Below are 22,723 nucleotides of genomic sequence, written 5' to 3' on the forward strand. Positions count from 1 at the left end.
CCTCCCGGGTTCAAGCAATTCTCCTGCCTCAGCCTCCCGAGTAGCTGGGACTAAAGGCGGGTGCCACCACGCCCCGGCTAATTTTTGTATTTTTAGTAGAGACGGGGTTTCACTGTTAGCCAGGATGGTCTCGGTCTCCTGACCTCTTGATCCCCACCGCCTCGGCCTCCCAAACTGCTAGGATTACAGGCGTAAGCCATCGCACCTGGCCTAGAATCCAGGAATTCTGAAGCATGGCATCCATTTATCTTTTTCTTTTTCTTTTTTTTGAGACAGAGTCTCTGTCACACAGGCTGGAGTGCAATGGCACAGTCTCAGCTCACTGCAAACTCTGCCTCCTGGTTCAAGAAATTCTCCTGCCTTAGCCTCCCAAGTAGCTGGGATTACAGAAGTGTGCCACCACACCCAGCTAATTTTTGTATTTTTAGTAGAGATGGGGTTTCACCATGTTGGGCCAGGCTGGTCTCAAACTTCTGACCTCAGGCGATGAGCCCGCCTCAGCCCCCTAAAGTGCTGGGATTACAAGCGTGAGCCACCGTGCCCGGCCCCATTTATCTTTTTTTTTTTTTTTTTTGAGATGGAGTCTTGCTGTGTCGCCCAGGCTGGAATGCAGTGGCACGATCTCGGCTCACTGCAACCTCTGCCTCCTGGGTTCAGGCAATTCTTCTGCCTCAGCCTCCCCAGTAGCTGGGATTACAGGCAAGCGCCACCATGCCCGGCTAATTTTTGTATTTTTAGTAGAGACAGGGTTTCACCATGCTGGCCAGGCTGGTCTCGAACACCTGACCTTGTGATCTGCCGGCCTCGGCCTCCTAAAGTGCTGGCATTAAAGGCGTGAGCCACCACGCCTGGCCCCCATTTATCTTTAAAAGGCTAGATTCACCCAGGCTGGTGCCCACAGCTCTGTTACTTACAACACAAACGCTGTCAGAGCAAGAGAAACCTTCAAAATCATCTGTCTGAGCCCCTAATTTTATAGACAAGGAAAATGTAGGCCTTTGAAAGGGACTGATACCAACGGAGCTCTTTGTAGGGCCAGGGCCCTCAGCTTAAGTTTTACACATTATCTCAGTAATCCCAGCACACACCTGTGAGGGGGTGCCATTTTCACCCCCATTCTGCAGATATGAAGAATGAGACCAGAGTAGTAGAGTGGCCGGCTCAAAGTCACCCAGCTCATAAGTGCCAGAGCTGGGACTAGAACTCAAGTAGTCTGACTTGGCCTGAGTCAAGACCTAACCACAAGGCCACAAAGTGAGGTACTGGTAAAACCAAGACCAAAACCCAAATCCTGGCCAGGAACACTGGCTCACGCCTGTAATCCCAGCATTTCGGGATGTCGAGGTGGGGAAATCACTTGAGGCCAGGAGTTCGAGACCAGCCTGGTCAACATGATCAAACCCCGTTTCTACTAAAAATACAAAAAAATTAGCCAGGGCTGGGCACAGGGGCTCACACCTGTAATCCCAGCACTTTGGGAGGCTGAGGCAGGCGGATCACCTGAGGTTAGGAGTTCGAGACTAGCCTGGCCAACATGGCGAAACCCTGTCTCTACTAAAAGTACAAAAATTAGCCGGGCGTGGTGGCAGCTAATCCCAGCTACTCAGGAAGCTGAAGCAGGAGAATTGCTTGAACTCGGGAGGCGGAGGTTGCAGTGAGCTGAGATCGTACCAATGCACTCCAGCCTGGGTGACAAAAGCAAGATTCTGTCTCAAAAAAAAAAAAAAAAAAAATTAGCTGGGTGTGGTGGCATGCGCCTGTAGTCCCAGCAACTCAGGAGGCTGAGACAGGAGAATTGCTTGAACCCGGGAGGCAGAGGTTGCCGTGAGCCAAAATCGCACCACTGTATTCCAGCCTGAACAACAGAGTGGGACTCTGTCTCAAAAAAAAAAAAATCCTTTGACTCACAGTCCAGTTTTTTTTTTTTTTTTTTTTTTTTTTTTTTTTTTGAGACGGAGTCTCCCTCTGTTGCCCAGGCTGGAGTGCAGTGGCGTGATCTCGGCTCACTGCAAGCTCTGCCTCCCAGGTTCACACCATTCTCCTGCCCCAGCCTCTCGAGTAGCTGGGACTACAGGCTCCCGCCACCATGCCTGGCTAATTTCTTGTATTTTTAGTAGAGACGGGGTTTCACCGTGTTAGCCATGATGGTCTCGATCTCCTGTCCAGTACTCTTTTAACTGTTTCAAGCACCACTTGGTCCCCAGGAAGCACTGCTTTTTGGGCCCACAGACTCCAGCAAAACCAGCTGCAGATCTCAAGGGGGAATGCACAGCTGAGGGCAAATCCACCCTGGGAAGATGCCTCCCATATACCACAGTTGTCTCTGTGGGCATCAGGGCATCCCACGGCTACCCTCCAAGCCTAAGCCGCAGCCTTCCTGGCTGTATGCTGGCCTCTCTTGCTACACGCAGCCCTCTCTGCAAAACAGAGGCTGCGGAGTTTGTGCACAGCCATCCTGGTAGTGCCCACTCCAACTCTCCCTTCAACCAGTCCCTCCCTTCCAACCCCAATGTTGAAGTTCAAGTGGGCACCAGCCTCATCCCCAGCAAGGGCCTCACCTTTCTTCTTGATCATGGCTTCCAACATCTTGTCTTCCTCTTCCTCCCTGAAATAAGCAGCAGCAGTTAAGCTGGGTGCGGTGGCTCACACCTGTAATCCTAGCACATTGGGAGGCCAAGGTGGGTGGATCACCTGAGGTCAGGAGTTCGAGATCAGCCTGGCCAACATGGTGAAACCCTGTCTCTACTAAAAATACAAAAAGTAGCTGGGTGTGGTGGCTCATGCCTGTAATCCCAGCTACTCGGGAGGCAGAGGTAGGAGAATCGCTTGAACCTGGGAGACAGAGGTTGTAGTGAGCTGAGGTTATGCCATTGCACTCCAGCCTGGGCAACAAGAGTGAAATGCTGTCTCAGAAAAAAAAAAAAAAAAAAAAAGCAGCAGCAGCTTAGAGTCCCACAGGAGGAAGGAGCAGATGCCCTCTCTGTCCACACAGGGCTGAGCAATGGTGCACAGGGATGGCTGGTAGGAGGGCAGGGCTGGCCTGGCCTGAGGCATGGACTGTGTCTTTGGCTCTCCAGGGAGCTGCCCCACCCATGGGTCCCAGAGCCTGACCTGCTCTGGCCCTGCCCCCAGAAGCCCCCACCCCTGGCCATGTCACCTCTGCCGGTCCTCATCCAGGCAGTTGATGATAGCGTTGCGCTGCTCAATGAGGGTCACAAGCTCCTGCATCAGCACCTTCTCCCGGGTCCGGTCCTCCTCCGTCCAGTCCTTTTCTGCCCAGGGAGAAAAGTTAGGGGGCATGAGTGGTAGGAAAGCCCTCTTCCTCCCTAGGCTGCCAGGAGCCACTGCCTAAGTGCAGCAGGCCAGCCCCTTGCTAAATACCATGCTAGAAACTAAGAGCGCAGAAAGGAAGGGCCCCGATAGGTCGATAGGTGGGGCTTACAAGTTCCTTTTTTTTTTTTTTGAGACGGAGTCTTGCTCTGTCGCCCAGGCTGGAGTGCAGTGGCGTGATCTCGGCTCACTGCAAGCTCTACCTCCTGGGTTCACGCCATTCTCCTGCCTCAGCCTCCTGAATAGCTGGGACTACAGGCGCCCGCCACCACGCCTGGCTAATTTTTTGTATTTTTAGTAGAGACGGGGTTTCACCATGTTGGCCAGGATGGTCTCGATCTCCTGACCTCGTGATCCACCCGCCTCGGCCTCCCAAAGTGCTGGGATTACAGGTGTGAGCCACCGCACCCGACCAGGGCTTACAAGTTCTTAGGGAAAACAAGGTTGTGACAGAAGAGACCAAGGACACCAGGCTGCCTACCAAAAAGCCCTGCAAGGGGCCCCAGCAGGGCCAGCACAGCACCTGCTACAAGAACAGGGCGGCACCAAGGGTCTCATGCTCATGTTCATTCATCCATTCAACAAATGTTCACTAGGTGGCTTCTGGCGGGAGGCAAGATTCAGGAGGGACAGAGTGGGGCAGAGGCGAGGAGACAACAGGGAACCCCAGGGCTCCTCCAGCAGGAGAAGCAACATGACCCAAGTGACATACTGGGACATTTATCCAAGGCTGTGGAGGAAGGTAGACTAGAGGGGATGCTGGGGGCAGGGAGCCCAGCAGGAGGCTCCACTGAAGCTGGGCACACCTGCTGCCCCTCTGGCCTCCTTTCCTCTCAAGGCCCCAGCCTACCCACAGGACCATCCCCAGGGGCCCACTGGGGCCCTAGTAGCCCAGCCTGCAGGCTCCAGGAATGAGTGCCCACACTTGGCCTTCCCTCCACAACATCTACCGCCACAGGTTTCCCTGCCTTCAAATAAATATCCTAGGCCGGGCCTGATGGCTCACGCCTATAATCCCAGCACTTTGGGAGGCCGAGGCAGGTGGATCACCAGAGGTCAGGAGTTCGAGACCAGCCTGGCCAAATGGTGAAACCTTGTCTCTACTAAAAATACAAAAATTAGCCAGGTGTGGTGGCACACACCTGAAATCCCAGCTACTAGGGAGGATGAGGCAGGAGAATTGCTTGAACCCAGGAGGTGGAGGTTGCAGTGAGCTCAGATCACACCACTGCACTCCAGCCTGGGCAACAGAGCGAGACTCTGTCTCAACAACAAAAAAAATAAGTAAATATCCTTAGCCAAGAGTGGTGGTGGGCGCCTGTAATCCCAGCTACTGGGGAGGCTGAAGCAGGAGAATCGCTTGAACCTGGGAGACAGAGATTGCAGTGAGCTGAGTTCACGCCATTGCACTTCAGCCTGGATGTCACAGTGACACTCCATCTCAAAAAAATAATAGGCCAGGTGCAGTGGCTCACGCGTGTAATCCCAGCACTTTGGGAGGCCAAGGTGGGTGGATAACGAGGTCAGGAGATCAAGACCATCCTGGCTAACACGATGAAACCTCGTCTCTACTAAAAATACAAAAAATTAGCTGGGTGTGGTGGCAGGTGCCTGTAGTCCCAGCTACACGGGAGGCTGAGGCAGGAGAATGGCATAAACCCGGGAGGCGGAGCGTGTAGTAAGCCAAGATCGTGCCACTGCACTCCAGCCTAGGCGACAGAGCGAGACTCCGACTCAAGAAAAATAATAATAATAATAATAATAACAAATAGGGCCGGGGCTCGGTGAAGTGGCTCACGCCTGTAATCCCAGCACTTTAGGAGGCCGAGGTGGACGGATCGCGAGGTCAGGAGATCGAGACCATCCTGGCTAACATAGTGAAACCCCATCTCTACTAAAAATACAAACAATTAGCGGGGCGGGGTGGCAGGCACCTGTAGTCCCAGCTACTAGGGAGGCTGAGGTGTGAACCTGGGGAGGTGGAGCTTGCAGTGAGCTGAGATTATGCCACTGCCCTCCAGCCTGGGCAACAGAGTGAGACTCCGTCTTAATAAATAAATAAATAAATAATAATAAATAAATAAAAAATAAATAAATAGGGCCGGGTGCAGTGGCTCACGCCTGTAATCCCAGTACTTTGGGAGGCCAAGGCGGGTGGATCACAAGGTCAGGAGATCAAGACCTTCCTGGCTAACACGGTGAAACCCGGTCTCTACTAAAAACACAAAAAATTAGCCGGGCGCGGTGGCGGGCGCCTGTAGTCCCAGCTACTCAGGAGGCTCAGGCAGGAGAATGGCGTGAATCCAGGAGGCAGAGCTTGCAGTGAGCCGAGATCGTGCCACTGCACTCTAGCCTGGGCGACAGAGTGAGACTCCATCTCAAAAAAAATAATAATAATAAATAAATAAATACCCCCCCAAAAAATAAATAAATAAATATCCTGAAGCCCCCTCAGCCACTGCCCCTTTCCCCTATGGCCTCACCTTGCCAAAATTGAGGAGCAGGTGGCCCAACCTGGTTCTGGGGACAGAGCAGGGCATCCAAATCGCCACCCAAGTTTGAATCCCACTTTGCCATTTCCCATATCTGGGGCCTGGTAAGTTATGTCCCCAGTCTACACGTGGGGAAACTGAGACTCAGGGACATGAAATCTTTGACCAGTGTCACACAGTGAAGGTGGAGCTGGTATTTGAACCTGGCAGCCTGATGCCCCCAAGCAATGACCCTCATGGTGTACTGTACTCGGGGCCTCATACACTAGCCTCACCTTCCAAAAGCAACGCCCGGGACAGGCTTACAAGCCCAGGATGCACAGCCACCACACAGGGGGCTGGAAAAGCCACAGTAAGCCCCGGGGCCGGGCTAGCCAGGGAGGCAGAGGAACTGTGCCCGCTCTGGCCACAGGGCGCCGCTGTGGCTCTGAGTGGTGGCCACACCCCAGCCTCCTGTTGAGTTGGGAGTGACTCACACAAGGCAGCGGAAGCCTGGGACATTCTGTGGCTTCCCCTGGGACACTCCAGCCTCCCAAATTCCCCAGTCAGTGACAGTTCCCCTGCCACCATCCCCACACTCTGGAGGGGCTGTGTGTGCAGGGACAGCCCCAGATCAGAGACATGGATGGAAGCCCAGCCCCGTCACCAACAGCCAAGTCCCTTGACCTCTCTGGCCCTCCACTTCCCATCTGTCAAGATGGCCCTTGCCCAGGGCTGGCACCATGCCTGAGCCATAAGAAAGTGGTCAAAAGCCTTGGCTCCCAACTCTGGCATCTCCATAGTCCTGGGGTCTCTGCCTGCAGCTGCGGTTCACTGCATTCCACTGTCAGAGGGCGTGTGAGGAGCCCTCCTCACCAAACCCCAACTCAGCCACATGGTAACCGTCAGCCATCAGCCCCTCAGAGGGTACAGAGTCCACATCCACTGTCTCCCCGTCCCAAGAACACGCGAGGAGGTGGGGACCTTCATTCCCGTCTTACACTTGAAGCCACTGAGGCTAAGAATCCTGCCCAAGGTCACACAGCAAGTTAGTGGCAGAAGAAGGAACGGTCTGACCCACGCACAAATCAGGCCGGGTTGGTCCTGGGCCTGATCTTCATTCACTGAGAGCCTGTCTGTCATCCCTGGTACCACGGACGTCCACACCCCACACTGTCTGTGCGGTTCCTTCTCCTACCAAGCCCCAGCCACCTTACTGCCTGTTACAGTCTCTCCCATCCTCGGGGGTGACCCAGACAGCCCTGCCTCGCACCTCCTCCTCTGGCCCTGTCCCCAGTCTGCCTGTGCATCCCACTGGGGTTTTGCCCGCCCACTCCCCCACTCCTCCGTGTCACCAGGCCCCAGGACAGGTGCCAGGGGAGTGCCAGTGGCTGCGCTCACCTGGCTTATTGAGGAGGCATCGGAGCTCATACTCGACATCAGCCTGGCGCTGCTCCAGGTTCTGCTGCTTGAAGCTAGGGGTGGGAATAAGATGACTCTTAACAATTCTGCCCCAGCTCCGGCTGCCCTGCCCTGCGCTGTTACTGATGAGGGAAGAGGGTAAGGGTTCTCCATTCTAAGCTCTACGGATTCCAGGGACAGATGCCCTGGGCAGGGGCGGGGGGACTCACACATAGATGAGCTCGGACTCTCGCCGCACCAGTAGGTGCTTCTCGTGGATGAGCTTGAACCAGTCCACCAGCATGTCATCCTCACGGCCCTCTGGAAGCCAGATACCCACTGAGGCCAGGGCTGGCTGCCATGCCTGGCTCAGTTCCCCAGGCAATAGAGGCTCCTGCCCCCAGCCCCACCCAGCAGGCCCTCCCAGCCCCTCCCGCACCATTCAGGCCGCCACGAAGCTTCTCCTCCAGCAGCACCCCACGGTGCTCCAGGGCATCCAGCCGGCGCTCAATGGTGTCCATCTCTCCGTGGATGTCCTCCTCAGGGATGTACTGGTCAGCCTGGACCTGCCCAACAGCATCTGGTCACCTGATGGCCAGCCGAGCCCTCCCCTGCCTGGTTGCTGCCAGGAGCCTTGCCCTCTTCTCTGGCCAGCATTGGCCACTGGTGGCCCCAGGGCCCGGGCCCTGCCCCCCACCCCAGCATGGTAAGAAGGCAGGGTCCCAGTGGGGAAGGGGCCAGTGTGGGGACAGCCACAACCCTGCATGCCACTGGTCCCAGCACCAACAGACACTCCAGAAGGTGGCATGACTCCCTGCCCTTCACGGAAACGCCTCCTCTCTGCCACTCCAGAAAGGGTATCACAATGTCAGTGAGAGTGACCTTATTACCGAGATAAACTTGAGAACACTCTAATCAGCTTAAGTAGCAGTGTATCATGAGTGCTTGATACTTGAACTTGTTAGTAACAAATTAAATGCACCACCCACTGCTTTTGGTGGTGAAGGGCTGATCTGCTCCAAATCCCTCCAGGCTGCAAGTTAGACCTTCCAGTTGGGCCACCCAAGAGTGCTCTCTTGAGCATCTGAGGCCAGCTGCCCAGCCAGCCAGCCTCCCTAGAGTCCCAGGGGAAGCCTGCAGCTGCAGAGTGGGGGGTGCCAGCCCAGGCCAGCCTGGTCTCGGGGGGCTCCCAGCTGGTACCTTGCGTTTGATGAGTGGAAAGCCGTGTCCAGGGGCAGGTGGCCTCGCTGGCTTGGATCCCTTGGTGGCCTTCTTTGTGGCTGGCGATGCTGCAGGTGATGGCTTCCGGTTAAAAGGATTCTCCTTGCAGGAGGACTAAAGGGAAGGAGACGTGACAGAGGGTGAGCCTGGGAAGGGGGCACGTGAGACCCCAGCAGCCTGGTATTTGGGAACATGGAAAGCAGGCCAGCACTCCAGGGCCAGCAGGACCCAGGCAAAGAGACAGTCTCCTCGAATTCCATCTCTGATGCACTCAGTCATTCAACAAATATTTCCATTTCCAGAGCTCTTCCCATGTGTCAGTTACTGCACTGGATACTTTTTACACTTTTTGGAGACAGTCTCACTCTGTCACCAGGCTGGTGTGCAGCTGTGGCGTAACCACAATCCTCCCAGCTCAGCCTCTCGAGAAGCTGGGACTACAGGCTCGCACCACCACGCCTGGCTAATTTTTTGTATTTTTTTTTGTAAAGACAGGGTCTCACTTTGTTGCCCAGGCTGGTCTCAAACTCCTGGGCTCAAATGATCCTCCTGCCTTGGCCTTCCAAAGTGCTGGGATTACCACACCTGGCCTTTTCATACATCCTTGTTTAATTCTCCCAAACACCCTGCCAAGTGGATATTACAATGCCCATTTCACAGCTGAGTAAATTCAAGTTCAGAGAGGTTAAGGCATTTGCTCACGGCCACACACTTCCCATGAACCCAAGCTGGGATGAGAATCTGTCTGTTTCAGGGCCTGGGCAGCCATCTAGCATTGAGGGGTAGTGGTTAGAACCTTGCCCATGTGGCAGGCAGTGCCCTACTGTGCCCCAGTGGTGGGGGTGCCTGGCTGTGCTAGCCTCAGAGAGGGCAGGGGTTTCCCTAGAGGCACAGAATGGCATTGGGTTTAGGGCAAGACAGAGCTATGGTAGTTCATTCGGGCCTCATAACCACCCTCTCCCCAGTGGGGACTCTGAGGCTCAGAGAGGTGAAGTTCCTCATCTAGGGTCACCCAGCCAGGAAGTGCTTGACCAGCAGATGGAGTCAGAGGGTACCTCCCTCCCTGCCAGAGAAAGACCTCATCCTCTGCTGCCCAGCCCAGTACCCACACACCCAGAGCCCAGGCTCTGCATCCTTCCGTGCCTCTGGGGAGACCCCTGCCCTCTCTGAGGCCAGCACAGGCCGGGGCAGCCCCACCGCCGGGGCACGGCAAGGCTCTGCCCACCACATGGGCAACGTCACTATTTCCCAACCACTCTTCCCAGCTCATCGGAAACAGACGTCACTGTGAGCCCCTTACAGAGGCCTCACCTGAGACCTGGGATGCTCCAAGAAGCACTGACCCAGCTTTCCCTCGGCAGCTGCGGAGCAGGGGGAGGCCTGTGCCAGGCCAGGGAGAGAGGCTCTCGGGCTGGGAGCTGCTGTGCGGTTTCTGAAGCAGGGAGGGTGCCGGGGCCCAAGTCTGGGCATAGCAAGGAGCCAGGGCTTGGCTCCCACAGGGCAGCACCCACCCAATGACCCAGGGTGGTACCCCAAGGCCCCCACTGCCTCTGAAAGTCTCCCCTAATCCTGGGATGACAGTGGGACAAGGGTTCCCCACAAGCAAGTGTACCTGGGGTTCTGCCCCCTCCCTCTAACATACCCAGAGGGGCCAGCAGGGCCAAGCAGCCCAAAGCCCCTGAGCCCCTCAAAGGTTTTCAGCCTTTTCCCAGCCCCAAAACTTCAGACCAATCCTCACGCAGCCCAGGACACCAAACACGAGAATCCGAAGGTGACCCACCCCTGTGCCCTCCACCACCAAGGAGCCAGAGGGTCTTTCGAGCACTCAGGACACTTGCTGCCGCCAGCCCCTCACCATCTGCGGGAGCCCGAGGCCCAGAGGAGGATGGGGCCTGCCCAGGGAAGTGGGAGGCAGAGCCAGAATCAATGCACAAAAGGCTCTTGCTGGTGCCAGGGAAGGTTCACTGATGCCTGAGGCACATGGGCAGGGTCAGGCCACAACTTCAGCTGCCCCACAAAGGCTGTCCTGCCACCCTCTACCTGGGGCCAGATGAGCCTTGGGAGCTCAGAGGACTGCAGAGCGTTGGGCCATCCAAAGGCGCTGTGGCTGCAAGAGAGGCCCCTCATGAACTGGGTGCCCGGAGGAAGGTACTGAGCCCAGGCAATCCCCAGGTTTTCAGTATGGGGCTGAGAAATAGGTGAGCCCACAGCACACAGCATATTTGGAACAGGAGCAGCCTGGATGGGTGCCCAGCCAGACACTCCCCACGCCCATGTCACCTGAGAAAAGACAGAACCCAGCAAGGCAGCAGGAGGACAGCACAGGGTAACGTCTGCTCTCCTCAGTAAACACTCCTCATGGCACACAACGGAAGCGCCCAGGAAAGCTGTGTGTCCTAGGTCCTTCTGCGTGTTGGGGGCTGACCCCCTGCCCACTACAAACTCCACACGCAGCAGCGTGGTCATTATAGCACCTCCCCCTGACCTGGCTGGGAGCGCCTTGGGGACAGGGACCACAATGTCCATATGACCTGTAGAGCCCAGGGAGCCATGCACATGGGAGGCATTCAGAGACCCCAGCTCCCCTGTTCCATGGCGGGGAGATCCAGGTCTCTGCAGAAAGGAGTCAACCCCTCCCCTCTGTGCTCTACCCTAGGTCACCTTCCAAAACGACCATTATGTCTATCTCCCTGAGCAGATCGTGAGCCCCTGGAGGCCAAAGACAGGGTCTTTTTTTTTTCCGAGACAGAGTCTCACTCTGTCGCCCAGGCTGTGGGCCATCTCAGCTCACTACAACCTCCACCTCCCGGGTTCAAGCAATTCTCCTGCCTCAGCCTCCCAAGTGGCCAGGATTACAGGCGCCCGCCACCACACCTGGCTAATTTTTGTATTTGTAGCAGAGACCGGGTTTCACCATGTTGGCCAGGCTGGTTTCAAACTCCTATCCTCAAGTGATCTGCCTGCCTCAGCCTCCTAAAGTGCTGGGATTACAGGTGTGAGCCACCACGCCCGGCCACGATAGGGTTTTAATACAACTCTGTCCAGGATCTGGCATCAGTAGAACCTGAGTGAATGGAAGAGCGGACAGACGATACGGGATGACTGGTGGCTGGTGAGTGGAACCCAAATAGGCCAGTGGAGGAGATGGGAGGCAAACAGGGGCCCTGATACATAAGACCTGGGAGGCTATGTTTGTGGACAGGTGGATAGATAGGTGGGAGCTCTGGCAGATGGATGGAAGCATGGACAGATGGGTTTGTGCCTCAATGGACAGAGTGGGTAATGGGCAGATAGACTGGCCAAGGCCACTCAGGAAGTCAGAGGCCAGTAAAGACAGAAAAGGCCCTAGACGGCCGGGCGCGGTGGCTCATGCCTGTAATTGCAGCACTTTGGGAGGCCGAGGCGGGCAGATCATGAGGTCAGGAGATCAAGACCATCCTGGCTAACACGGTGAAACCCCGTCTCTACTAAAAATACAAAAAATTAGCTGGGCGTGGTGGCGGGCGCCTGTAGTCCCAGCTACTCGGGAGGCTGAGGCAGGAGAATGGTGTGAACCTGGGAGGCGGAGCCTGCAGAGAGCGGAGATCACGCCACTGCACTCCAGCCTGGGCCATAGAGCGAGACTCTGTCTCAAAAAAAAAAAAGGCCGAGTGCGGTGGCTCACAACTGTAATCCCAGCACTTTGGGAGGCTGAGGCAGGCAGATCACAAGGTCAGGAGATCGAGACCATCCTGGCTAACAGGGTGAAACCCCGTCTCTACTAAAAATACGAAAAATTAGCCGGGCATGGTGGCAGGCGCCTGTAGTCACAGCTACTCGGGAGGCTGAGGCAGGAGAATGGTGTGAACCCAGGAGGCGGAGCTTGCAGTGAGCCAAGATCGCACTACTGCACTCCAGCCTGGGTGACAGACAGAGACGCCATCTCAAAAAAATAAAGAAAAGGCCCTGGACATTTCTGCTCTGAGACCAGACCCGCATCCACTAGAGAGGATGTCACTTTTAGGGAGGGTGAGGGGGCACTCACCTTTACCTGCAGCTGTGGGGACGAGCTTCCAGGGGAAGGCACCGGGCTCCTGTCTCCAACCAACAAGAGAGGCGTGGGAGTGGCGCCACTGCAGGGCTTGGCTGGCTGGGGACCTGAGCTGCCCCTGGTCCTGGGGGCAAGGCCAGGGCTGGCTTGAGGCATTTGTTCCACTCTAGGCTCCACTAGTTCCCCAGAGGAGGCCAGGGAGGAGTTGGTAGAGAGGCTGACAGGGTTTCCAGGGGTACCAGGGGCATGGACAGCAGGCTCTGAGGAGCTCTTGGGCACAGCTGGTGGCTCCAGAAGCTCCGCACCTGCAGTCTGGCTGGAGCTCTCGGACAACAGGCTCTCCACGCTGAGCGCTGGCGATGGTGTGGCCGAGGGCGGCTCCGAGTGCGAGAGGCGGGAGGTGTGGAGAGCTGTGCGGATGAGCACCAGGACACCTCACAAGGGGAGCACAAGGGCTTCCAGCCCCACCTCCCGGCTCCACTCTCAACAGAGCCGCAGGCAGCCCTGGAAACCCAAGCGCTCCACATCGAGACAGGGCCAAGGCCCAGGGAACAGCAAACACCCGGCAGGACGGAAGTCATGAGGTGCATCCAGCCACCCGAGTCCAGCCCGCCCGCCTTGCGTTCTGCCTGCTGCCTCCACTTCCCTACACTCCCCATAGCCCCCATGAGGGCACCCACAGCAAAACCACCTTGGGAACGCCAGAGGAAGAGAGGCGGCCCCTCCTCTGCCCCTGATCTGCAGTGCAGAGGCAGGGGGGAGGAGCACGCAGCCCTCGCAGCCACCAGCTCTGGGACAGGCACTGCCGGGCACCAATTTATCTCCTCGCGGCCGACGGATATGATGCTTCCAAACACATTATCTGCATTTTGCAGATGAGGCAACAGGCTTACAGAGGAGAGGGCGCTCACCCCAGCACGGGCTGGGATTGAATCCACTGTATCTGACTCCAGAACTCATGCTCCTCTGCTGTCCCCTGAAGCTGCCCACCACTTCCAAGCAGACAGGCCAGCCTCAGCTGGGGTCCCAGGGCTCCACTCAGACCCCCTGAGCACCTGCTCTGCCAGCTCTGGCATGCTCTTGCCCCACTGTGAGAGGGGGTCCCATGGAACTCTCAGAGGCGGCCAGACCCAGCCATGGTGAAGGTTAGGGCCAAAAACCCAGCTCAGGGTATCAGAAGACTGGGAGAAGGTGAGGGCCAAAAACTCCAGCGTTCCTGGGTGAGGGGGGAAGCACTGGGCGGAGGAGGCCCAGCAGCCTGGAGCTGAGCCACCACATCACATGGAGGACTACAGACAGACTCAGGGACAGTCAGAGTCATTACACCTGGTCACACATGGCCAGGTGAGAGCCCAGGTCGCTCAGGAACTGCAGCGACAGTGACGGAGTTAGGCAGGATTCAAGCAAACCCCTCCTTTCCATCAGCCCCTCGCTGCACTGAGCACACCACTAGACAGCACATTTAACAAGCACGACAGGGAGGGTGAAGAGATGGACTCGGGTCAGACTCCGCAGGTTCAAATCCTGCCTCTACTACTTAAGCATTGAGAGGCTTTAGGCAAACTACTTAGCCTCTCTGTGCCTCAGTCTCCTCACCTGCAAAGTGGAGGTGACGATACCTACTCACAGGTTTGCTCTAGGATCAAATGAGAAGTCACCCATGAAACACGTGGTGCCTGGCCTGGGAGGCTCTGCCTCACCACACCCCCCCCCGCCAGGCCCGGGCCCTACCCCCAAGTTCCGACTGTTAGGAGAGCTCCAGGAAAGGCACTCACCCAGTGGGGACGCGCTGGGTGCGCGCGGGGCAGGGCGCTTCTTTGTCTTGGGGCTGCTGGTAGGGGTGATGCCATACCAGGGGTGCAGGGACTTGGGTGTGGACTCCGGGTGGCCCAGGGCAGGGCTGGTGGTCAGGCTGGGTGCAGCTGGAGCCTCTTCCTCCTTGTCCTCCTCCTCCTCAAAGGGGTTATAGGGTTTGGACTCCAGGCTGGCCACTGGGCTCGGCTGGGCCACCTCCTCGGTGCCTCCATTCTCCACCTGCCTGCCGCCCTGGCTTGGTGGCCCCGGGCTGCTGCTTGGGGGAAGTGGGGCTGGCTTCTTCTTTGGTTCTGCCTGCACCAGCGTGATCCATGGGGGGTCCTTCCTGGGGGCTGGTGTCCTGGAGGGAGAGGGGAGGCAGCAGAAACCATTAGTAGAGGCAAGGGGTCAGCTTCCTTCTCTCTCTAGACAGTTTTGACTCCACTTCAAAGGGGGTAGATGAGAAATGGCTGTTTCCCTTCTCCCACCCCCAGCCCTATGGGGCCAGTCTGAAATAGACTGTTACAGTCACAGTCCTTGAGGCCCAAAGAATGTGAATGTTCAAGTCACAGAGCTGCTGTTAACCCAGCTCAGGAAAGAATCAACGAGGGGCTCTGCCATCTACAATCCATGTAACCTGGGAAAGTCACCTGACCTCTCTCTGTATTGGTCTCTCCTTCCGCTCAATGGGGACCTTAATAATCTTTGCCTCACAGGGTTGGTGTAAGGATGCAGTGAGCTATGGAGTCCAGCACCGGGCGGGGCACTGGGGCACCTGATGAGTGCCAGGGACTCAGTAAACGTTAACAACTGGCACAGCCATGGCCCACTGGCTCCCTACAGACCGACCACATGGGGGAAGCATGGCCCCCAAATAACAGCTGAAGTAGATGTCCTCCACATGAAGCAGGGTCCCGTGCTGCAGGACCTGAGGGACTGGTACTACAGCTGAGCTTTCCCAGGTCTTTCTATACTCTGCTGCTAAGCCTCAAATCAACTCTATAATCAAGCCTCAGCCTCCCACGTTACAGGACAAAGGAGCCTGGAGAAGTGACGGGTACCAGAGGTGGCTGCCTGCACCGGGCACTGCCCACAGGAGCAGGGACCTGGGGAGGGGGCCAGGCGCTGGCCGCAGGAATCCCGGGGTGAGCCTCAGGAGACGGGGTGTGGGCCCAGCTCTCCTTCCCCTCCTGAGCCCCGCCCTGCCCATCCACAGGAAGCCTCTCTCCCTACTCGGCCCCAGAGTACCCCGATTCCCACCACCAAGACCTCCAAAGCAGGAAAGCCCCTCAGGGATCGACATACCCCTCGGACGGCTTCGGTGTCCCCCTCGGCTTGGGGACAGGCGGTTCATGCAGTCTTCCTAGATGGGAAAGGAGAGTGAGCCAGGCCTTCATGGGCAGCAGGAGGTGGGCACCCAGGGAGCCAGCCACAGCACCTGCCTCCCCAGGAGCGCCCCGCCTTCCTCCTGACACCCTCGCACCTCCCCAGCCCAGCCCATGGAGATTAGATAAGCACCCAGGTGGCTGAGAACAGTCAGGGGTCAAGGCCAGGCCACCTGAGACCCCGTTTGCATTTCATTTGAGAAGAAACCCAAATCCCCTCAGACACCCCCCCGCAGTGTGGGCAGAAAACATCATCTCAACTCAGCCTGGGAGCCACCTCCTCCTGGAAGTCCTGGACTCCCGAGTGTCCTCTGTGAATCCCACAACAGCCCCTGCTCCCCTCCTTCCAACTTAACAAGACTTCCACCATCCACTGAAACCCTTGCATCTGTGCCTGTCTCCACCTCAACGCTGGGAGCGCCCTGAAGGCACAGATAGGCCTGAACAGTATTCTGTGTCCCCAGTGGTCAGCTCAGATCCAGCCTCCACGAAAGCTGAACAAATAGAATGTTCTGGTGCAAGTCGCAGGGTGACCCTGGGAGTCTCTCTCCCCGTGGCCACCAATGCCTTCCCTAATGGAATGATAAGGGCTGCCCAGCAGCCTTATACAAGGAGTCTCAATCCTACAAGCTCACAGAAACCCGGGGAGGTCATCTGGGAGCATTCCACAATGTGGGGTTGGGGGAGAATGCACCCACAGAATGGGCCAGGGGTCTCCACTGCAACTCACACTGGCTCCGGAGCCCACCTGACCCCTCTGCTCTCCCCCAGTCCCCTGAGCTCTCCCCTTCTAGACATAGACAAGCGTAGAGGCTGGGCGTGGAGGTCACCTGCAGTGTGCCTGTGGATGGGCCAGGACACACAGGAAGGACACCAATATGCAGAGTCCCAGAGAGCTCGGGGACACACGGGCACATGCAGAGTGGCACTTACTACACACCCTGAAACTAAAGCTCACAAGAACAGATGCAAAACAGCGCATGCAGAGGGAGGCAGCGTAGGGGCAGGGCCTGGGTCTGTTTTGTTTGCACCGTCCCAGCATGGAGAACACAGCACGGCAGAGGCTGCAGGAACTCGGCATTTGTGGCAGGAATTAATATCCTCAGAAACAGGCCAGGCACGGTGGCTCACGCCTTAATCCCAGCACTTTGGGAGGCCAAGGCGGGCAGATCACCTGAAGTCAGGAGTTCGAGACCATCCTGGCCAACATGGTGAAAACCCATCTCTACCCAAAAATACAAAAATTAGCCAGACACAGTGGTGTGCACCTGTAGTCCCAGCTACTTGGGAGGCTGAGGCAGGAGAATCGCTTGAACCTGGAAGGCAGAGGTTGCAGTGAGCCGAGATCGTGCCATTGCACTCCAGCCTGGATGACAGAGTGAGATTCCGTCTCAAAAAAAATAAAAAGTAAGAGCCCAGCACAGCGGCTCATGCCTGTACTCCCAGCACTTTGAGAGGCTGAGGTGGGCAGATCACCTGAGGTCGGGAGTTCAAGACCAGCCTGGCCAACATGGTGAAACCTCATCTTTACTAAAAATACAAAAAGTAGCCAGGCTGTGGTAGCCTGTAATCCCAGCTACTCAAGAGGCTGAGGCAGGATAATTGATTGAACCCGGAAGGCAGAGGTTGCAATGAGCCGAGATCGCACCACTGCACTCCAGCCTGGGTGACAGAGTGGGATTCTGTCTCAAAAATAATAATAATAGGCCGGGCACGGTGGCTCACGCCTGTAATCCCAGCACTTTGGGAGGCCGAGGCAGGCAGATCACCTGAGGTAGGGAGTTCAAGACCAGCCTGACCAACATGGAGAAACCCCGTCTCTACTAAAAAAAAAAAAAAAAAAAAAAAAAAGTACAAAATTAGCCGGGCATGGTGGCGCATGCCTGTAATCCCAGCTACTTGGGAGGCTGAGGCAGGAGAATCGCTTGAACCCAGGAGGTGGAAGTTGCAGTGAGTCGAGGTCGCGCCACTGCACTCCAGCCTGGGGGACAAGAGCAAAACTCCATCTCAAAAAAAAAAAAAAAAAAAAAAAAAAAAAAATATATATATATATATATATATATATATATATATATATATATATATATATATAAAATAACCTCAAAAACACAGCCAGGCCCCCATACAGCACAGCACACAGTGGCACAGATGGAGAGGGGCCCACCAACACTCCCAGATGCACAGACTTTTCAATAGATAGTGCACTGCCACCCAGTGCCCCCTGCCCCGACTGCACCCTGCTCACCGTTCACCAGGCTGCTGCTGCCAGCCTGCTCCACCAGGTTCTCCTGCTGCAGACTGGAGCGGGGCCGGGGCATGGGGGGTGCTGGGGCAGTGCTCTCGGAGGCCTTCCTGGGGGCAGGGGTGGGGCGGCCCACAGGAGGGCTGGCCAGCTCCTGTGGTTTGCCAGGAACCCGGGGCTTGGTAGGGATCTGGGGCCGGGCCTCAGGGCTGGCCTTGGGTCCATCGGCCTCAGGCCCTGCAGGAGCACTGGTGCTGGGGCCACCTCCTGGAACATCCTTGGCATCTTCTGTGAGTTGCTGCTGGTGCTGCTGCTTTGGCTGTGAGAAGGGCCCAGGCCTGGTCCCCGACCGTGTCCCGGGGCCCAGCCTGGCACAGTGTTCTGCACACACAAAGGTGCCCTCCTCGGGCCCATTCTCATAAGCCCCAGGGAGCAGAGTACTGGAACACCGCCGACACCTGGCAGGGGACAGGACAGGGGTTCACTTAGCCAGGCAGCCGGGCCCAGGCACTGGCTACCCCTCCAGCCGCACCCACGGCTGTCTCCTCCCTTCCCTCCTCCCAACTGCCAGCCAAGCTCCAGGCTCCATACCCTAGACTCCCCAGAGGATAAAGAAAACAGTAACTGTCAGAAGCATAGTGGAACAATAAAGTCACAAAATCACATGAAATCAGCAACAGAAACTGTGAAAAATGCCTTCAGTTTATGCTGCAAGAGGAAGAAGCAAAGGTCCCCCTGAGAGGTGGCATCCAGTGAGTGGCTGCATCCAGGACTGGCTCAGGAAAATAAAGCGGTGGTTTTTACCCAGTCAGGTGGTGTTTTGTGTTTTGTTTTCGTTTTGTTTTGTTTTGTTTTTTTGAGACGGCGTCTCACTCTTGTTGTCCAGGCTGGAGTGCAATGGTGCGACCTCGGCTCACTGCAACCTCCGCCTCTCGGGTTCAAGAGATTCTCTTGCCTCAGCCTTCCGAGTAGCTGGGATTACAGGCATCTGCCACCACACCTGGCTAATTTTTTTTTGGCATTTTTAGTACAGACGGAGTTTCACCAAGTCGGCCAGGCTGGTCTCGAACTCCCAACCTCAAGTGATCCACCTGCGTAGGCCTCCCAAAGTGCTGGGATTACAGGTGTGAGCCACTGCTCCCGGCTGCGTTTTGTCAATGAAATAGAATAAGATACAATGTATAAGACTGTATCATACAAGAAAGGCCAAATTGTGCGTTGTGAAACTCTTACTGCAGCTGTGCCTCTACTTACACAGTTTTATTTCAGGTAAATATTTACATCTAGTCACAGTGTCATGTGTATTTTTTACTAGGAGTTACTATAAAAAGTTTCTTTTTATTTTTGAGGCAGGGTCTCACTGTCACCCAGGCTGGAGTGTAGTAGTGCAGTCATAACTCACTGCAGCCTCAAACTCCTGGGCTCAAGTGATCCTCCTGCCTCAGCCTCCCAAGTGCCTAAGACTACAGGTGCATGCCACTACACTTGGCTAATTCTTTTTTTTTTTTTTTTTTTTTGAGACAGTCTTATTCTGTCGCCCAGGCTTGAGTGCAGTGGTGCGATCTCGGCTCACTGCAAGCTCCGCCTCCCAGGTTCACGCCATTCTCCTGCCTCAGCCTCCCGAGTAGCTGGGACTACAGGCGCCCGCCACCGTGCCCGCCACCATGCCCAGCTAATTTTTTTTGTATTTTTAGTAGAGACGGGGTTTCACCATGTTAGCCAGGATGGTTTCGATCTCCTGACCTTGTGATCCACCCGCCTCGGCCTCCCAAAGTGCTGGGATTACAGACGTGAGTCATCACGCCCAGCCTAATTTTTTTTTTTTTTTAATTTTTTTGTAGAGATGAAGTCTCATTATGTTGCCCAGGCTAGTCTTAAACTCTGGGCCTCAAGTGATCCTCCCATGTCGGCCTCCAAAAGCGCTGGGATTATAGGCATGAGCCACCACACCCAGCTCCGGCCTGTAAAAGTTTCTAAAACACTGCCCTGGTAGCCAGATGTGACTGTGTTGGTAGAGTCTGTTCCCTCCTCGAGATTTTTCCCCATGACACCCCAATTCTGCAGTCAGGTTCCAAGGTTCCAGCACCAGCTGCCCCCCACTCAGGGGTACACTCAACCAGATCAAGTGCGTGCTGCCATTCCCGGCTTCCTTGACTGTTCAATTTCCTCTTTTGGTTTCATTTTTGAAACATATAAAATGTTTTCATGAATTTTCTAAGTTTTTTTACTTTCCTTGCTGCTTATACCACTCTCTTAAAATCTGGCTTCCCTTGGAAGCCACATACTTAAAGCAAGTTGTTAATGTAATTTTTTACAACTTCAAGCAGGACATGGTAGCACATGCCTGTAGTCCCGATTACTTGAGAGGGTAAGACGGGAAGATCGCTTGAGCCCAGGAGGTTGAGACCAGCCTGGGCAACAAAGTAGACCCATCTCAAAAGAAAAAAAAATTTTTTTTTGAGACAGAGTCTCGTTCTGTCACCCAGGCTGGAGTGCAAAGGTGCAATCTCAGCTCACTGCGACCTCCACCTCCCAGCTTCAAGAGATTCCTGCCTCAGCTTCCCGAGTAGCCAGGATTACAGGTGCCCACCACCACGCCCAGCTAATTTTTGTATTTTTAGTAGAGATGAGGTTTCACCATGTTGATCAGGCTGGTCTCAAACTCCTGACCTCAGGGTGATCCACCTGTCTCGGCCTCCCAAAGTGCCGGGATTACAGGCGTGAGCCACCATAACCGGCCAAAAAAAAATTTAAGCTAAAATATTTCATTTTATTTTTTCAATGGCTTTTTTTTTTTTTTTTTGAGACAGAGTCTCGCTCTGTTATCCAGGCTGGAGTGCAGTAGCATGATCTCGGCTTCCTGTAACCTCTGCCTCCCGGGTTCGAGCGATTTTTCTGCCTCAGCCTCTCAAGTAGCTGGGATTAGAGGTGTGCACCACCACGCCCGGCTAATTTTCAATGGCTTTTAAAGTACACATGGCTTTTAAAGTGCTCCTTCATCCTCATCCAGTAGTTATCCTCAAAAAGCGTAGGCGCTGGAAGGAAAACCCCTGTGCTCTAGCCGTTTCTGTCTCGAATCATGTGGCTGAGCGAGTGCTTTTCCCCTCACTAAGCCTTGGTTTGCTCATCAGTAAAATGGGGGAGAAGCCAGGGACTCTGGTGTGAAGGGCCTGGCAATGTGCCTGGCGCACTGTGTGTGCTGAACCCATGGTAGCCCCCTCCCTGGTTTCGGGGGTAACACGCGGCCCTGGCCACTCACCGGAAGCAGTGGCGGTGGTACAGCCTGCCGTCAGCCAGGTAGCGCTGCACCAAGTGTACATGCTGCTGGCAGGCTGCGCACGTGCTGCTGGGGGTCTGGCCGGTGCCCTGCTCTGACAGGCTGCCTGAGGAGAGCTCCTCGCCCTGCAGAGAACGAGCAGGACATGGTCACCAGCCATCCTGTTCACATCACTCCCCTCTCCCTCCCTCCAACGGCCACCATCACTCAAGTGTGCATCAGGCTTCGTGGTGGAAATGGACTTCATCCGGGCCCCAGGAGGGGCAGAGGGGAGGAGGCTGCCACTGTCTCCCAGGTGAGGAAGCCAAAGTCCAGAAGGGGGCAAAGCCTTGTTCAAGGTCACTGAGCCAGTGTGGAAACACGAAAATCCTGACTTCCGGTTTCTGAGGCTTCCCTCCCCCAAGGAAGGCAGCTCCTGGCTGTGCAGCCCCTTCCCCTTGGCGGCTTCTGCCCCCTCCTCCTCCCCTTTGGGGAGCCCCCCTGACGGGTTCCTGTCCTCCCAGGCCCACCTCAGCTGCTTTTTCTGTTCTCCCCTAGAACTGCCATGCATTTAAATCCCAGTTTCTCTACGTCCAAGCACAGTGAACCTGAGCAAGCTGCTCTAGTGTGGGCTTGGGTCCCACCTGCAGAATGAAACTGTATAACCCCTGCCAGCCTCAGCCCCATGTACCCTCATGGGGCACCCATCCTGGGCTAGCTCCCTCCAGCAAGGAGCAGATGGGAGCAGGAGGGGAAGGCCCTTTACACACCGTAAGGTGCTGTCCAGATGTGAAGGGCTGGTGTCACTTGCTCTAAGCCCTTCAAACAGGTGACTGGCAGTTGGCCCCCACTTCCTTACTGAGTAACCTTGGACAAATGACTAAACCTCGCTGAGCCTCAGTTTCCTCATCTGCATATCAGGGCCCATAATGCCGACCTCCCTGGGTTGTTGAGAGGATTAAAGGAAATCAAGCCAGGAAGTTTAAAGCTGTCTCCACAGGAATCAAGGGGAATCTTTGCTTTACTACGTGTGTAACTCCTGACAGTCCCATGATGGTGAAGTCAGCATTGTGGACCGCCCTCTCTCCCCTTGCCAGAGCTGGCATCTCCTGACCCCACCTGAGCCCTGGAGAAGGAGGTAGGGCTCCCTGCCCATAGAACGGGACTGGCCTCCTGACCCATGCCTCACTGCCCCAGTCAGGGACACCTGTTCCCAAAGCCAATAGGGCAGGGACAGAGAACAGGCACCCTCTGAACACTGTCAGGGCTAACTTCCTCACATGACCCAGTCACTGCAATGATAGTTGTCCACATAACTCGCCCCCTCCACCCCCAGCCCTCCCACCTCTCCAGGGATCTGCCTACCTGAGCCCCATCTTCTGGTTCCACTGGAGTGGGTCCTGCAGATGGCGGGGAACAGGGTGCCAGGCCCTTTCTGGGTGGTGAGACACCAGCTGCCAAGAGATGGGAAAGGGGTCCTGAAGCAGGTGGAGATCCTGGAGTCCCAGGGGGTCCCAACCTGGCTGAAGATTTGAGACCTGTAGCCATCACCTTAAGGCAGACCACCTAATGCGGTGGGACAGGAGCTGGCTC

General features: G+C 55.8%; 1 protein-coding gene across 4 annotated transcripts in view; it reads right to left on the reverse strand.

The window, feature by feature from the left end:
* MICALL1 (MICAL like 1) overlaps positions 1-22,723 on the reverse strand; it is a 34,962-nt gene that overhangs the window by 1,651 nt on the left and 10,588 nt on the right. The window contains exons 4-16 of one of the 4 annotated variants that reach the window (XM_055251764.2): positions 22,496-22,584; positions 21,134-21,276; positions 17,878-18,332; positions 15,553-15,610; positions 14,229-14,608; positions 13,145-13,315; positions 12,448-12,863; positions 8,403-8,537; positions 7,642-7,768; positions 7,433-7,523; positions 7,203-7,276; positions 3,158-3,272; positions 2,559-2,605 (exon numbers count right to left, since the gene is read on the reverse strand). In XM_055251764.2, coding sequence (XP_055107739.1) covers positions 2,559-2,605; positions 3,158-3,272; positions 7,203-7,276; positions 7,433-7,523; positions 7,642-7,768; positions 8,403-8,537; positions 12,448-12,863; positions 13,145-13,315; positions 14,229-14,608; positions 15,553-15,610; positions 17,878-18,332; positions 21,134-21,276; positions 22,496-22,584 — 2,301 coding nt within the window. Of the gene's footprint in view, positions 1-2,531; positions 2,606-3,157; positions 3,273-7,202; positions 7,277-7,432; positions 7,524-7,641; positions 7,769-8,402; positions 8,538-12,447; positions 12,864-13,144; positions 13,316-14,228; positions 14,609-15,552; positions 15,611-17,877; positions 18,333-21,133; positions 21,277-22,495; positions 22,585-22,723 lie in introns of all 4 variants that reach the window. The other 3 variants (XM_055251765.2, XM_055251767.2, XM_055251766.2) reach the window with 3 other exon arrangements.

This window comes from Symphalangus syndactylus, chromosome 18, assembly GCF_028878055.3.
Source record: "Symphalangus syndactylus isolate Jambi chromosome 18, NHGRI_mSymSyn1-v2.1_pri, whole genome shotgun sequence".
Taxonomy (NCBI): domain Eukaryota; kingdom Metazoa; phylum Chordata; class Mammalia; order Primates; family Hylobatidae; genus Symphalangus; species Symphalangus syndactylus.